Source organism: Leucopleurus acutus (assembly GCF_964270905.1).
Source record: "Leucopleurus acutus genome assembly, chromosome: 5".
NCBI classification, from domain to species: Eukaryota; Metazoa; Chordata; class Mammalia; order Artiodactyla; family Delphinidae; genus Leucopleurus; species Leucopleurus acutus.
In genome coordinates, this window is record NC_139147.1 from 104,462,326 (window position 1) to 104,477,845 (window position 15,520).

The 15,520-nt window shown below is 40.4% G+C and overlaps 1 protein-coding gene across 1 annotated transcript in view; it reads left to right on the plus strand.

Moving 5' to 3' along the window:
* The first annotated feature begins 627 nt into the window (after positions 1–627).
* Positions 628–15,520, plus strand: part of KPNA4 (karyopherin subunit alpha 4) — a 55,383-nt gene continuing 40,490 nt past the window's right edge. Inside the window, exon 1 of the mRNA XM_082839900.1 lies at positions 628–852. Coding sequence (XP_082696026.1) covers positions 784–852 — 69 coding nt within the window. The 5' untranslated portion in view covers positions 628–783. The remainder of the gene's footprint in view (positions 853–15,520) is intronic.

The following is a 15,520-nucleotide window of genomic DNA, read 5'->3' on the forward strand; positions in this document are numbered from 1 at the left end:
GTCCCGACCCGAGATGGAGCAGAGGCGCAGATCCCACTTCCTGTAAAGCCAGCGGAACTCGCAAACAGTGCTCTGGAAGAGAAGGTTCACCGAAGAAGAAAAGAACGTACTTTAAGTGGGCTTCGACCCCGGACCCCAGACGTCTGGGGTGGGCCGCATATGAGCAAACCAACTCGTTCCCTGGCGTCTCCTTCCCCTTCCCCTTCCCGCCTCTAATTCTCTTTCGCTTCCTCTCCGTTGCTCCGGGGGCACGTGGTCCCTCCCGGCTCTGCCCCCGCCGCGCCCCTCCCCTCCGGGGCCAGGCCCCGGCCCCGGCCCCGGCCCCTTCCTCCCAGCGTCGCCCGCTTTCCCTTTCCGTTCGCTCTTCCGCCCCCGCTCTCCATCGTTCTTTCTGATTGGTTGAACGCACCGGAGTCTGGTTGGCCAATCGGCGAGCTGGGCTGGCGGCGATGGGCGTGGCCGCGGCGCCGGGGCCCTCAGATCGAGGCTTCCTCCCCCTCGCAGCCGGCAGCACATTCCGCCGCCGTTGCCGCCGCCCGGCCAGGCAGTTGTCTTAGCGGGAGCTGCGGTCGCGCTGGGGTTAGGGCGGGGGGGGGGGGAGGGAAACGGGCGGGGAGACGAGGAGAAGGCCGCGGCGGAGGCAGGTGAGAGGAGGAAGGAAGCGACGCCGCGGCGGGCACAGCAGCTCAGGCGGCGGCCCGGTTCCTGGGAGTGTCGGTGCGGCGTGGTGGTTGGGGCGGATCCCGCGGGGCCCGGGCGGGGGAAGGAGTCACCGGCCCGGCCATGGCGGACAACGAGAAACTGGACAACCAACGGCTCAAGAATTTCAAGAACAAAGGCCGTGACTTGGAGGTAAACTCGGGGGCGCCGGAGGGGTGGGGGCTGTGGGCCTCGGGTCGATCTACGCCGGGACTCGGAGTGTGGGGAGTAGGGGCGGGAGCCGCCGCCGGGCCGCGGGGGAATGGCGCTGGGGGCCGGCCCGTCCGTGACGCCTGTGCTAACGCGCCGGGAAGTTTGTGTCGGGCCTGGTCCGCCTCCGCCGGGGAGCGAGGTGCCGGGGTACCGCCGGCGCGGCCTAGGCCTGCCCCGAGGAGCCGGCCCGGCTCGGGTGCGAGGGGCTGGGCCGCGCGGCGGGGAGGCCGGGCGCGGCGAGTGCGGAGGAGGCGTGTGTGTGCCGCGCTGCCAGGGCCGGCCTGCGGCCCCCATCCCGGTAGCGGCGGAGATTCCGGCTCTCGTTCCCCCACCGACGTCGGGCGCCGCGGGCAGGAGGGCGGTGGGAGGTGGAGGGGGGGACTAGCGTGTGGCGACCGAGTGAGTCTCGGAACTTCCTCAGTGAGGCCCGAGTCGTCTCCACTTAAAGGCATTTTCTTTGGTCTTCCCGACTCCCGCTTTACCCCTGCCTCCCCCCAGTATTCCAAACTACAGGAGTCAACTTCTCCGTTGAAAAAAAACACCCCCGGCGTGAGATGCCATCCTGGTGATGCTAACAGTGCCTTCCAGCGGCCTGTGTTTTACTATGGATATAGCTGATTCAAGATGTGGCTCACGGTGTGCCCTCTTCCAGGCAAAGGATACCCCTTATTTCAGCTTGTTCACAAATCTCTTTACCCCCTCCTGAGAGACCACCAGCTGCGTTCTTACATATAGAGTCCAAAGCGTTATACAAAGCTGTCATCCTCTAGTCTGCAGTATCCTTTCCCTCCACCTGCCGGTGGTGGTGGTAGCGGGGGATGGGGTGGGCCGTGGAGTGGCACCATCACGTTTTATTATTTGAAAAGGGTGAAAAGCAACCTTCATTATCTTAAGTAACAGCTGCCCCTGAGGTTCTTAGGCTACATAAGGTGTGTGGGTTAAGCACACACCCACATCACAGATTTTTAATAGAAGACTTCTTCCCTTCAGGTTTAGGCGTCTAGGTAAATAGGGGTTTTTGTTTGTTTCTGTTTTCCATTCTGCATCTGAATCAGGAGGTTAGCTTTTAAGAGAAAGTGGTCAAGTAGTATTTTTTATGTTGTTTCTTTGTACTTTTTTATACTGAGATCTTCAAGTTCCCATCATCTGTTTCTGAACTTTGAGCATTTGCTTGACTGAGATAGTAACTGTCTTTTGGACTTTCCACAAAGCCATTTACTTTCCAAGGCAGTTAGTGCTGTCTTAGTGGGTTTCCTAGTTTGAGGGACTATTTCCTAGTTGAAGTGAAATTTCAGCATCTTTATTGAGATAATTCATATGCTATAGAAATTGCCATTTAAATGTAGAACTTACGACTTTTATTAAGTTTACCTAGTTGTGTAATGATGTGATTAAACATTTTTTTGACCAGTATTAATATTTAAAATGAGGGAAAAAATCACAAATTACAAAAGCTAAAAACATAAATACCACAAAGTTACAAACGTCCAGAGAAATAGCAGTTAAATGCTTGACAGTCCTTCTGATCCTTTTCCCCTCTACATTTCTGGCTGCGCTTTTTTTTTTTTTTTAACATCTTCGCTGAGATGTAATTCAGATACCATACAGTTCACCCATTTGAAGTGGCTTTTGGTGTTTTCACATAGTTGTGCAGCCGTCAGTACAGTCAGTCTTAGGACATTTTCATCACCCCCAAAAGAAACCCAAACTCACTAGCAGTCACTCTTTGTCTTTTTAGATATGCCTATTCTGGATATTTCATATAAATGGAGTTATACAATATGTGATCTTTTGTGACTTGCTTCTTTTAGGTAGCATAATGTTTTCAAGGTTCATACACTCTGTAACTAGAATGTATTAGTGCTTCATTCGTTTTTATAGCTGAATATTCCAGTGTGTGGATATACTACATTTTGTTTATTCATTCATCATTTGATAGACTTTTGCATTGTTTCCACTTTTTAACTATTACGCATAATGCTGCTCTGAACATTCATCTACACATTTTTGTGTAGACCTGTGTTTTCATTTCTCTTTGCTTATACACCTAGGTGTGGAATTAGTGGGTCATATGGTAACTTTATTTATTTATTAAACATCTTTATTGGAGTATAATTGCTTTACAATGTTGTGTTAGTTTCTGCTGTATAACAAAGTGAATCGGCTATATGTATACATATATCCCCATATCCCCTCCCTCTTGCATCTCCCTCCCACCCTCCCTATCCCACCCCTCTAGGTCGTCACAAAACACATATGGTAACTTTATGTGGAGTTGCCAAACTATTTTCAGGTGATCCTTATTTTTTGAATTGATGTTTCCCCTTACTGTGTATCTCTTATTATTTTAGTCAAAATAAGATTGTGTTGATTCTATATTAGAACAATATTATGATATGTGACTTTTTAAAAAATAATTATAAATACACATTAGGTAAAATTTTTTTGAGAAGTTCATTGTGCCTTATGGGCATCCTTGTGACTTTGATAACCCTGTGTGTGCATTAGGAATATGAATATTTTCACATTTCCACATAAGGAAATGGAATATGACTTTAAGGGAAAGTCATACTCTCTCCTCACTTGTGATTTATTCTGTCACATATGCCTGCAATGAGATAGAAACATCTTTTATTATCCTTAGAGAACACTAGAAGGCCTATTTTGTGTATCTATTCATACATATATGCCTGTGTCCCTCAAAATACTAATTATGCCCATTTCCTCCTCCCTCAAAATATGGTTTCTGTATTGTGCTACAACAAATTCTAAGAAAATATTGCTTTTTGGTTGATCTTACAGTGACATGTTTCATTGGAAGGTCTTTGAAAAGAAGTATGGACCAGTGCTGTCCAGTGAAATTTTATTTAATCCGGTGTATCCAAAATACCATTTCAACATGTAATCAGTGTAAAAAAATTTAATGAGATGTTTCATGTTCTTCTTTTCATACTAGTCTTCAAAATCTGGTCTGTCTTTTACACTTACAGTGTATCTCAATTTGGGCTAGCTACATTTCAGGTTCTTAATAGCTGCATATGGCTAGTGGCTACCTTATTGGATAGCACGGATATAGAGGATAGCATGAGATAATTAGAACATTTCTTGGTTTGATCTAACATTGTTTGATTCCAAATTATGATGAGTACAGAGTCTTAAGAGTTTAGTTTAATCTAATCTCTTAACTGTGTGTGACTTTGGGAGAATCAGTTAGTCTTAGGGTTCTTTTATCTGTAAAACTAGAGGTCCTTGACATCTGCTTCATGAGTGTTGTGAAGATTAATAGGTTAATGTTAGGAAGATGCCTGGCAATTCTCTGAGCATTTATCACCTTCAGCTTTTCTTAGGGGGAGGAAGGAGATTTAATAGGATTCAGTGGAACTGATTCTCTTAACTCCCTTATTTGCAGTTGGCTCTTTGTTTTTTCTCTTTGTGCATATATAAGTTATGTTGAACTTAAAATTAATGGGAACATTTTTAATGTAGAGAGATGTAATTGCTCATTGAAGGGCAGTTTGGTCACAGGGAATTAGTGACCCTTGTAAAGTCAGAATTTCTAAGTGTTGGAATTGAAACTGATACCATAGCCTTCAGTCTGATAGTTATTCCTGTGTTAACATTCTACCATTCTGGCTCCTCCAAAATATGGTCATGCTAACTTCTTGAAAGATAAAAGCATTAAAGAAGTTATATGTCAGTATCCATTTAAAATAACTTGTAGGAACTGTCAGATGACATTCAGGGTGTGGTTCCTTTTGTGCAGTGTGGTAGAGGATCATCATTATTAGTTTGAGATAGTAACCATAGCTGGGTATGCACAGTGCAACACAGGACATGGGTAGTGACCAAATTTCAAATTAAAAAAATGTGTCAGAATAAAGCAAATTAATCTCATCTAGCTTATGTTTTAAAAGTAGAGGGGGAATTCTCTCATAGACTTAATAATAAACCTGCATAATTTTTATAGAAGTTCTGAGGTTATCCAGGATTGAATAGAGCATAAGTTATGTTAGAAAAATAATTAGATCTTATAAAAACACTACTTTAAGAAAAATACTTACCCTAAAAAATAAAAGAATACTAAAATGCTACATAATTGGAAACTTGTCATTGTCCACAGAGCATCAAATATGAAGTCAGCTTGAACTTCAGGAAAAAATAGTTGCTTGGTTGGCAAGAGTTTAATAAATTGATCAGCTGTTTTATTGTTTAGAAATGGCCTTGGTGATTTGTTAAACTGTACAGGGTGAAAAACATTGTTAAGCTATTAAGTCTTGTTAACTTTTAGAGACTGACCTCTCTCATCACAAATCTTGGAACATATTTACTATACTTAAAATAACCACTGTCTAATTTTTCATATAATAGTCCAAGCATGTGACAATATGAAATATCTGATAGAAATATAGTTGGGAATTAAATAATTGTTTTTGTGCTTCCTTTCAGCTTTCCTAGTTTATGAGGCAACCCATTTCAGAATTGCTTCATTGATAATTTTCTTAGAGATATCAAGATGTCATTTTTCATAGAGACTAGTATGTCACATGTGCATGTAACAAGATTGGGAAGAGTTGTAGGAGTGATTTAGCTTTAAAAGAATGAAACAACTTTAGGAAAAATGTGTAGGTAATTTTTAAACATTGATCTCTTATATCTGATAGTGGTTGTGGGTCCTTAAGATATTTTTAAATGTTTGCTAGAGCAGCATTCATCTACTTGAGGCCTATAATGGTGAAATGAGAGCGTGTCAAGTCTAACCTTGAACAATGATTGTGGTACTCACTGGTTTAGTTTTGGAACAGAGCAGAAGTCTGATTAAAGGGAACTAACTTCTTGAGCATCTACTGTATTTGCTTTTAATTGTATTCTCATTTCTCTCAGTCATGTAAGTAGGAAGTATTATTATGTAAAGAAAAAAATTCTAGAGTTAAGTGACATAATAGCATAACATTCAAGGGAATGGTCTTAACTCAGGAATGTCAAAGTGAAGTCAATACTATTTGTACTGTACTATATTACCTCCCTTTAACTTCTCTCAGCCTTAATACAGATCTCAAAGTTGATTAAAAGGCTATATGTGAAAGCACCTAGCATAGTACATGGGGTATAATAGGCATTCAGTAAGTGTTGTTTCCTCTTTTTTTTTTAAACCAGAGATCTTTTTGGAAATGGTGTTTTATTTGTGGACTTTAAACTAGAGAACACAATCTATTTACTTACTGTGCTTTCCATTTAGGTTTAATAAGACAGGGATGAGGGAGACTCCTTCCTTCCACAGATAAAATGAAAACAATCTTTATATTGGCACCTACTAAATAAGGATAATATATATGTGCTTGTTATGGTCTTAGTTCAGAAATTTTCAGAGCTTTGGGGCTCAAGACCCATTTATACGGTTAAAAATAAGGACCCTCAAAAAGCTTTATTTGGGGGACTTCCCTGGTGGCACAGTGGTTAAGAGTCCGCCTGCCAATGCAGGGGACACGGGTTCGAGCCCTGGTCCGGGAAGATCCCACATGCCACGGAGCAACAAAGCCCGTGCACCACAGCTACTGAGCCTGTGCTCTAGAGCCTGCGAGCCACAACTACTGAGCCTGCGTGCCACAACTAATGAAGCCTGCGTGCCTAGAGCCCGTGCTCTGCAACAAGAGAAGCCACCGCAGTGAGAAGCCCATGCACCACAACAAAGGGTAGCCCCTGCTGGCTGCAACTAGAGAAAGCCCACGTGCAGCAACGAAGACGCAATGCAGCCAAAAGTAAATAAATGTATTTAAAAAAAAATTTTTTTTAAAGCTTTATTTGGGGGTTTCTATTAATATCAATTTTTACCATTTTAGAAACTAAAAGTAAGAATTTTAAAAAATATTAACTCAAAAATAACACTAATAAAGCTGTTTTTTTAAAAAATAAATTTATTTATTTATTTTTGGCTGCTTTGGGTCTTCGTTGCTGTGCGCGCGTGGCGAGTAGGGGCTATTCTTTGTTGTGGTGTGCGGGCTTCTCATTGCGGTGGCTTCTCATTGTGGAGCATGGGCTCTAGGCACACAGGCTTCAGTAGTTGTGGCACACGGGCTCAGTAGTTGTGGCTCGTGAGCTCTAGAGCACAGACTCAGTAGTTGTGGTGCATGGGCTTAATTGTAGCACAGCATGTGGGATCTTCCCGGATCAGGGCTCGAACTCATGTCCCCTGCCTTGGCAGGTGATTCTTAACCACTGCGTTACCAGGGAGGTCCCAAAGCTGTTTCATATAAACATAAATTTCTAACCGAAGATAACTTATTTTTCAAAACCCAAAAAATTTGGTGAGAAGAGTGGCCATGTTTAACATTTTTTTGAGTCTCTTTAATGTTTGGCTCAAGTAAAGAGCTGAATTCTCATATCTGTTTCTTTTTTTTTTCTTTTTTAGATGTATTTCATTTACTTATTTTTTGGCTGCGTTGGGTCTTCTGTTGCTGTGTACGAGCTTTCTCTAGTTCCCGCGAGCGGGGGCTACTCTTCATTGTAGTGCGAGGGCTTCTCATTGCGGTGGCTTCTCCTGTTGCGGAGCACAGGCTCCAGGCACACAGGCTTCAGTAGTTGTGGCACACGGGCTTTGTTGCTATGCAGCATGTGGAATCTTCCCGGACCAGGGCTCGAACCTGTGTCCCCTGCATTGGCAGGCGGATTCTTAACCACTGTGCCACCAGGGAAGCCCCCTCATATCATATCTATTTCTGAATTCAATCTTTTGGTATGTTCTTTTGGTTGAAGTATATGAGGAACATCCAATTTCACACAGTAGGCAGTTGGAAAAGGGAGGAACGTTTAATAGCCTTTTCAGATAATTAAGGAAATTATTCTTTGATATACCATATCATACCATATATACCAAAACTCCAGAAATAACACTTTCTTAAAAGTTAGTTGCATTGTGGAATCTGAAGCCATATTAGTAAACTTTTCTTACTTTGTTACATTAAAATTCATTGGTCTGTCTTGCACTTGGACATGGCTGATTTTATAACATCATGTATTGGTCATTTGGAAAATATTAGTTCACTGAGTTGTGTAGATCTTCCGAATGCTGACACATTTATTTTACAATGAAAATTCACAATTATTAGCATTGCCACGTAGCTCATCAGAAAAATCTTAAATATTGGTAATCTGTCAAGCTCACAGTGGTAGATACAAATTTTCCAAAATTCTTATCTTCACTTGAAAGCTCAAATTTTGTCATTAGCAAGAAATACTTTAAGTTGTTTTCCTTGAAGCCATAAGTTCACTTTGCTCATTTTTGTGAAAACATCTGCCAGACACTTTCTGAATAGCCATAATTTGTCTCTCAGTTGTTCTTTCAAGTAAAAGTGATGTTCCATGAAAAAAGTGGCTAGTTCAATTAGCAACTTAAACAGTCCCACAAATACTTTTTCCTGAAACAGTCATCCTGCTGCAGAAGGGGGTATGCTGTAGAAATGGTTTATGTGTAATCCCCATTTCATCACAAAATTTTAGAAAGAAAAGGCCTTTTTTTTTTTTTTTTTTGTGTGGTACGCAGGCCTCTCACTGCTGTGGCCTCTCCCGTTGTGGAGCACAGGCTCTGGATGCGCAGGCTCAGCGGCCATGGCTCACGGGCCCAGCCGCTCCGCAGCACGTGGGATCTTCCCGGACCCAGGGCACGAACCCGTGTCCCCTGCATCGGCAGGTGGACTCTCAACCACTGCGCCACCAGGGAAGCCCAAAAGGCCGGTTTTTAATAAAAGTAATTTTTTTTACTGTTTCATCAAGGACATTATTCTTTTTTCTTAACATTTTTTTCTCTTTTTAAAAAATTTATTTTGTTTATTTTTGGCTGCGTTGGGTCTTTGTTGCTGTGCATGGGCTTTCTCTAGTTGCAGCGAGCGGCAGCTACTTTTCGTTGCGGTGCGCGGGATTCTCATTGCAGTGACTTCTCTTGTTGTGGAGCACGGGCTCTAGGTGCACGAGCATCAGTAGTTGTGGCACGCGGGCTCTAGAGCACAGGCTCAATAGTTGTGGCGCACGGGCTTAGTTGCTTTGCAGGATGTGGGATCTTCCCGGACCAGGGCTTGAACCCGTGTCCCCTGCATTGGCAGGAGGATTCTTAAGCACTACACCACCAGGGAAGCCCCTCATTAAGGACATTCTTCAGTGAACGGTCTTTTTTTCTTTTTAACTGAAACACAATGACTATTATTACAGCTTGGTGACATTGCCTTAATTCATGGTAAAGCACCAGCGGCTTTACCCATTGCAGTGCAGTACAGTGCAAATGTTAACATAATAAAAAAAAAATTAGTAGCAGTAATTTAAGAAAATAGTTTTGACCATGTGGACCCTCTGAAAAGGTCTCAGTGTCCCCACAGGGGCCCACTGACCACACTTTGAGAATCACTGTCTGTGTTATTATTGTTGCTTCTGTTATAGGTGATTGTCACTTTTAATTAATAAAAGACTCTTGAAGGGCTTTACAGTATCACAGTTAAATAACATGGACTATGGAGTCACGCCTGGATTTGAACCCTAGTTCCTCTATTTAATAGTTATGGAAGTTAACTTAATCTCTTTAAACTACTTAAATGCTTAATAGTGCATGGCATATAGTGCAGGTAGAGTGAATGGTGGCTGTTTTTATTTCTACCAACTTGCTTCATCATACATTACATCCAGATAACCCCCTGTGTTCCCTGTCAGATTAACATTTTGTTTGCAGTTCCTTTTGTACCACTGTGCACCGTAATTCACATCACATCACATGAATTGGAGAAGGCTTCTTTTTCCCTTCATTAGCACTCAAGTGAAAGCCTACTTTCTCCTGCATGCTTAACGAAATTGTCACAAAATTACCAGTTTCTGACTTCATTTCTCTAATCCTGTGTTGTAAGTAGGTTAGTAAATACTTTATGAAGATTTTGTAACTGTTGTCCTGTAAGACTGTAAATTTAACCAGAAAATAGCTCTGATTCACATTATTTGGTACACGTAATGAAAAGTGGTTTAAGGCCATAGACATTTACTGGTACTACAAGATTAGCTTGATTATTTACAATGCTAAACTGTTTTCTGTTACTGTTTATTTACTGTTAGGACAAAATTTGATTAGCTATCACTTTTACCCTAAATTTAATTTACATTGAACTTAATGTAAATTACATTTTCAATAATGGTGTATTTTGGCAAACCTGAAATTTCTTTAAATTTGCATTAACAAAAGTCAGAATCCTAAGATAATGTGGTGTTTCATAATTTGGTGATAGACATATTTTTAATATTAGAAAGCAAATTATGTTCTGTCTCAGTTTCTAGTTCTTTAAATGAAAGCTTTAGTTGCCCAGTATCTACTCGTAATACTTGTTTCAGTTTTTACAGCATGTATGGTTCCTTAAAGTAAGTGTTATGTGAATTTAGTTACAGTAGTTGTATCCTGAAGGCCCTACAGCTAGTCTCTACCTGGTTGTATTAAATGACCCTAACCTTTTTGCCACCCATCCTGCCTATTCCCCTGTTCCTCTTTAGCCACTTTCAGCTGTTGCAGGTCCAGAAAAGAAAAAAGCAAAATAAAGTCTTAAGATTTTTGAATAATTGTTACATTACTCTTGGTTCTTTAGTAATTATGAAACCCAATATTTTCTGTCTTTGTTTAGAATAGTGGCCTTAAATACCATAAACTTTTTCCATAATGTTGATATTAAAAGTTAGGTCTGATAGCTTTAGGCTGAAAGAGCTGATTTTTTAATATTATACAGTTTTGTTTTGGGGAACAGAAACCCAGCTAAAATTAGTTAAAGCAAAGTGGGGGAATCTGGCTCTCATAACCCAGTAAGTTCAAAGACATAGCTCACATTATAAGAGTTCTAATGAAAGTCTAGGGAGGACTCTGATTGATCAAGATTTGATTGCATACTTACGCCTGAATTAATCACTGTGGGCAGAGGAATGTGGTTCTGTGATTGGCCAGCACAAAGTCATGTGCCATAGGCCAGCTGTTTGTGTGTGGGGGTTGCTTTTGTTGGGGGAGGGTGTTGGTACCTCCACTTAAAACACAGGTTTCTCAAAAGAATGAGGGGTCTGTCTGTTAGAGTAAGAAGAACGGAAGAAAAAGCCTATTGAAGACAAAAGTATAAAGCACTACCATCCAATACAGATGTAGAATGGTTTCTTATTTTGCCTTTGACTATTATGTAGAGGTGTTCACAGGTATAGCTACAGAATTGAGTTCATTGTTGATCAACTGTTTTCTCAAACGTCTTATATCAGAGTCTTCACACTTTTTTCTCTTAATTTCTTGAATAAGTTTTCCCAATTCCCTTTTGTTCTCCAGCTTTAAAATGGTATTGTCTTTAAATTATGACAAAGCTTATTTAGGACCAATAAACAAATAAAATGTATGATCCAACAGCATTAGTCATTAAGCTGAAAACCATAATGAGATACCACTTCACACCTACTAGCATAGCTGTAAGCAAAAAGATAGACAATAACAGGTGTTGATGAGGATGTGGAGAAAGTGGAACCCTCATATATGGCTGATGAGAATGTAAAATGGTGCAGCCACTTTGGAATGCAGTTTGGCAGTTCCTTAAAAAGTTAAAGGGTTAATATGTGACCCAGCAGTTCCACTCCTAGGTATAAAACCCAAAAGAATTGAAAACAAGTGTCTGCACAAAAACTTGTACATGAATGTTCATAGTAGCATTATCTAAAATAGGCAAAACATGGAAACAACCCAAATGTCCATCAACTGATGAATTGATAAACAAAACCTGGATATGCATACAGTGGGATATTATTCTACCATAAAAAGGAATGAAGTACTGCTACATGCTACTACATGGATGAACCTTGAAAAAATGCTAAGAAGCCAGTCACAAAAGTTCACATATTCTGTAATTACATTTATACGAAATGTCCAGGATAGGCAAATACAAAGAGACAAAGTTGATCAGTGGTTGCCAAGGCCTTGGGACAAGGGGCACATGGGGACTGGCTGCTAATAGGTATAGGGCTTTTTGTGGTGAAGAATATGATCTGGAATTGGATGGTGGTGATTGATGTGCAACTTTGTGAATATACTAAAAATGACAGAATTTTACACTTTAAATGAGTGAATTGTATAGTATGTGAATTATATCTCACTAAAGTTGTAGCTTAATTAAGAGAAATAAGTAGGGCTTGTGGCAACTTTCTACTACCTAAGGGTCACAGGTGAACTCTTGGCAGCTCTTTTTCACTCACTTTTCATCTATCCTTCCCTGTATTGAATTCATTTGTTCAGCAAGTAATTACTCAGTTTCTGTGTCTGAGCTTCTGTTGTAAGCAGTGAGGCTAGAGCAATGAATAACACAGGCTAAATTCCTATTCTCATCGTTTTACATTCTAGAAGGTCAAGATTTCTCAGATCCCTGCTGTAAACTGACCCTGTGGTGATATTTAACCACTGTGAGCTAGTGTTGTAGTAGATCCCTTATCTTTCTTTCCTAAAGTCAAATTTATAATAAATAACATACCTTAAATTTGAAAGGAAAGGATATCCTAAATGTTTGGCATCCAATAACTCTTCCCTTAAGATTTGTGGAAAAGGTTGATTATTAGAATGAGAAGACCTAGGATTGCATCTCATCAGCTATATGCCATCAGGAAAGCTTTATAATAATTTTTTTAGCCTCAATTTCTGTAAAATTAAAATCCCACTTTAGTGGATACTTTCTTTGATTAAGCTTTTAAAAATGCAAGGAATAGGGACTTCCTTGGCGGTCCAGTGGTTAGGACTTGGCGCTTTCACTGCAGAGAGGCCTGGGTTCAGTCCCTGGTCGGGGAATTAAGATCCCACAAGCTGCGCTACGTGGCCAAAAAAAAAAAAAAAAGAGAGAGAGAGAATGCAAGGAACACCCTTATTCAGACTATGTCAAATAAGGGTGGGGTGTTAGGAACATTAAGGAACCAGTTCTCACATTATCCCAGATATTTCAGGTAGGAGTATCTTGGTAGGAATTCATGGATCTTTGCTCTACTGCTCTGCCAGCCACTAATTCAGCTACTAAATTTTATTTTTCCTGGGTACTGACTCTCTTAGTCTTTATATAATTTTCGTGTTGAATTACTGAGAGAATCTGCTTATGCTGATAAGCTCTGCCCAAACTGAGGCAGATTGTTTTTACTGCTGGCCTGTTTATGGATTGGCTTTTCCCCTTCACCTCCTCCACCAGTCAGCTGTGGTGTGGGGAAGGGGGGTGTCACATAAGTAACATCCTTTGCTGGCTTTGCAGCAACATCCCTGGAAAGAGAAGTTTCTCTATGATAAGGTTGTAAGTATGACGTTATTTAGTCAATGTCACTCCATTCTTACTTTTCTGTTCGCTTTGTACTCACTGTTAAAATCTGGGGCAAATCATTATTACCTCATCTCTACAGTGGTTGCCTTATTTCTGCTATTGCTCTGCTCTAATTCATAAAATAACCAGCGTGGTTCTTTTAAAAAATAAGTAAATCATATCAACGCTCCTCCTCTGCTTCACTTGCATCCCACCACATTTAGCTTTCAAACTCCTTACTGAGACCTTTAAGGCCTTGCCAAATCTTGTCCCTGTCTCCTTCTCCTACCTCTCTCACTTATTATCTCCTTTATACTATGCTCTCACTCATCTTCTTTTAATTCCTCTAACTCTAACACATTAATAGCCCTCTCCAGGCCTTTCACACATGCTGCTCTGTCAGAATGCCCTTCCCACTCCCTTTATCTTCATCCCCTTTCCTTCGCCTGCCTGGTTATTTCTCATCTTTTGAATCTTCAATATCATTTACTTAGAGGCCATCCCTGAAGAGGCTAGTTGAAAGTTAAATCCCCCTGTTGTTTTCCTTGAGAATACGTATCATAATTTGTTAGTGTATTTACTCAATGTTAAATTCTCCCATCAGACTATAAGCTCCCTGAGAGTATGAACCTTGTCTATTTTGTATACCACTCTATTCTTAATTCTTGTCACAGAGCCTGGCAGATAAGTGGCACTTAAATAAATACTTGTGGAAATCAAATGCAACTTTAAAAAAGAAAAAAAAAAAGAGAGTCATGTACTCTGATTAGAATTAGTGACTAAATCAAATTTTTCAAATAAAGTTAATTTTTCTCTCTTTTTAAAAATATTTATTTATTTTGGCTGCACTGGATCTTCGTTGCGGCACGTGGGATCTACATTGCAGCATGTGGGCTTCTTAGTTGCGGCATGCCGGCTTCTTAGTTGTGGCATGCATGTAGAATCTAGTTCCCGGACCAGAGATCAAACCTGGCCCCCCTGTATTGGGAGCTCAGAGTCTTACCCACTGGACCACCAGGAAAGTCCCAAGTTAATTTTTTTCTCTTGAAATAGTAATGGCATGGTAATTGTAGAAATTTTTTAGAAAAATGGAAAAATAAAATAATCCTCCATAATCTTACTGCTGTTAATCTTTTGGAATGTTTCCTTTTTCTTGTGTACATTTTGAAATATATTTGGACTTAATTTGGGTTCTAATGAGAATAACTCATAGTAGAATATAGCAGAGTTTCTTAAGTTTGGCACTATTGACATCTTGGGCCAGATAATTCTTTGTTGTGGGAAACTTCCCTTTGTGTTGTAGGATGTTTAGTAGCATCCCTTGCCTCTGCCCATTTGATTCCAGTAGCATGTCTGTCCCCTTCCCCCCAAGTTGTAAAAACCAAAATTGTCTCCAGAAATTACCAAATGTCCCCTGAGTGGCAAAATCACCCTGGGTGAGAACCATTGGGACGCAGTCTTGTGGGATATAAAATTAACCAACACTAACAAGGAACAACCTGAAAAGGAAATTGAGAGGCATACCCATTTACAGTAACATCAAAAGGAATATAATACTTAGGAATAAAACTAACCAATGAGAAGAAAAACTTTTACACTGAAAACTGTAAAATGTTGCTGAAAGAAATTAAAGGGGACACAAATAAATGGAAAGACATACTGTGTTCATGGATAGAAAGACTTATTATTGTTAAATGACTGTACTACCCAAAGTGATCTACAGATTTAATGCAAATCTACGGATTTATCAAAATCTCAGTGGTATTATTTGTAGAAATAGAAAAATCCATCTAAAATTCATGTGGAATCTCAATGGGCCCCAAATAGTCAAAAGTAATCTTGAAAAAGAAGATAAAGTTGGAGGTCTCATACTTCCTGATTTTAAAACTTAGTACAAAGCTACAGTAATGAAAACTGTGATACTTGCATAAAGTCAGACATATAGACCAATGGAATAGAATGGGGAGCCCAGAAATAAACCCTAGCATGTATGGGCAAATTATTTTTGGTGAGAGTGCCAAGACCATTCAGTGGTAAAAGGACAGTCTTTTCAACAAATGGTACTGGGAATATTTGATATCCACAAGCAAAAGAATGAAGTTGGACCCTAACCTAATACCATATACAAAAATTAACTCAAAATGTATCAAGAGCCTAAATATAAGACACAACAATAAAACTCTTAAGAAGAAAACGTAGGACAAAGGCTTCATGACATGAAACTAGCAGTGATTTCTTGGATATGACACCAAAAGCATAGGTGACAAAAGAGAAAATAGGTAAATTGGACTACATCAAAC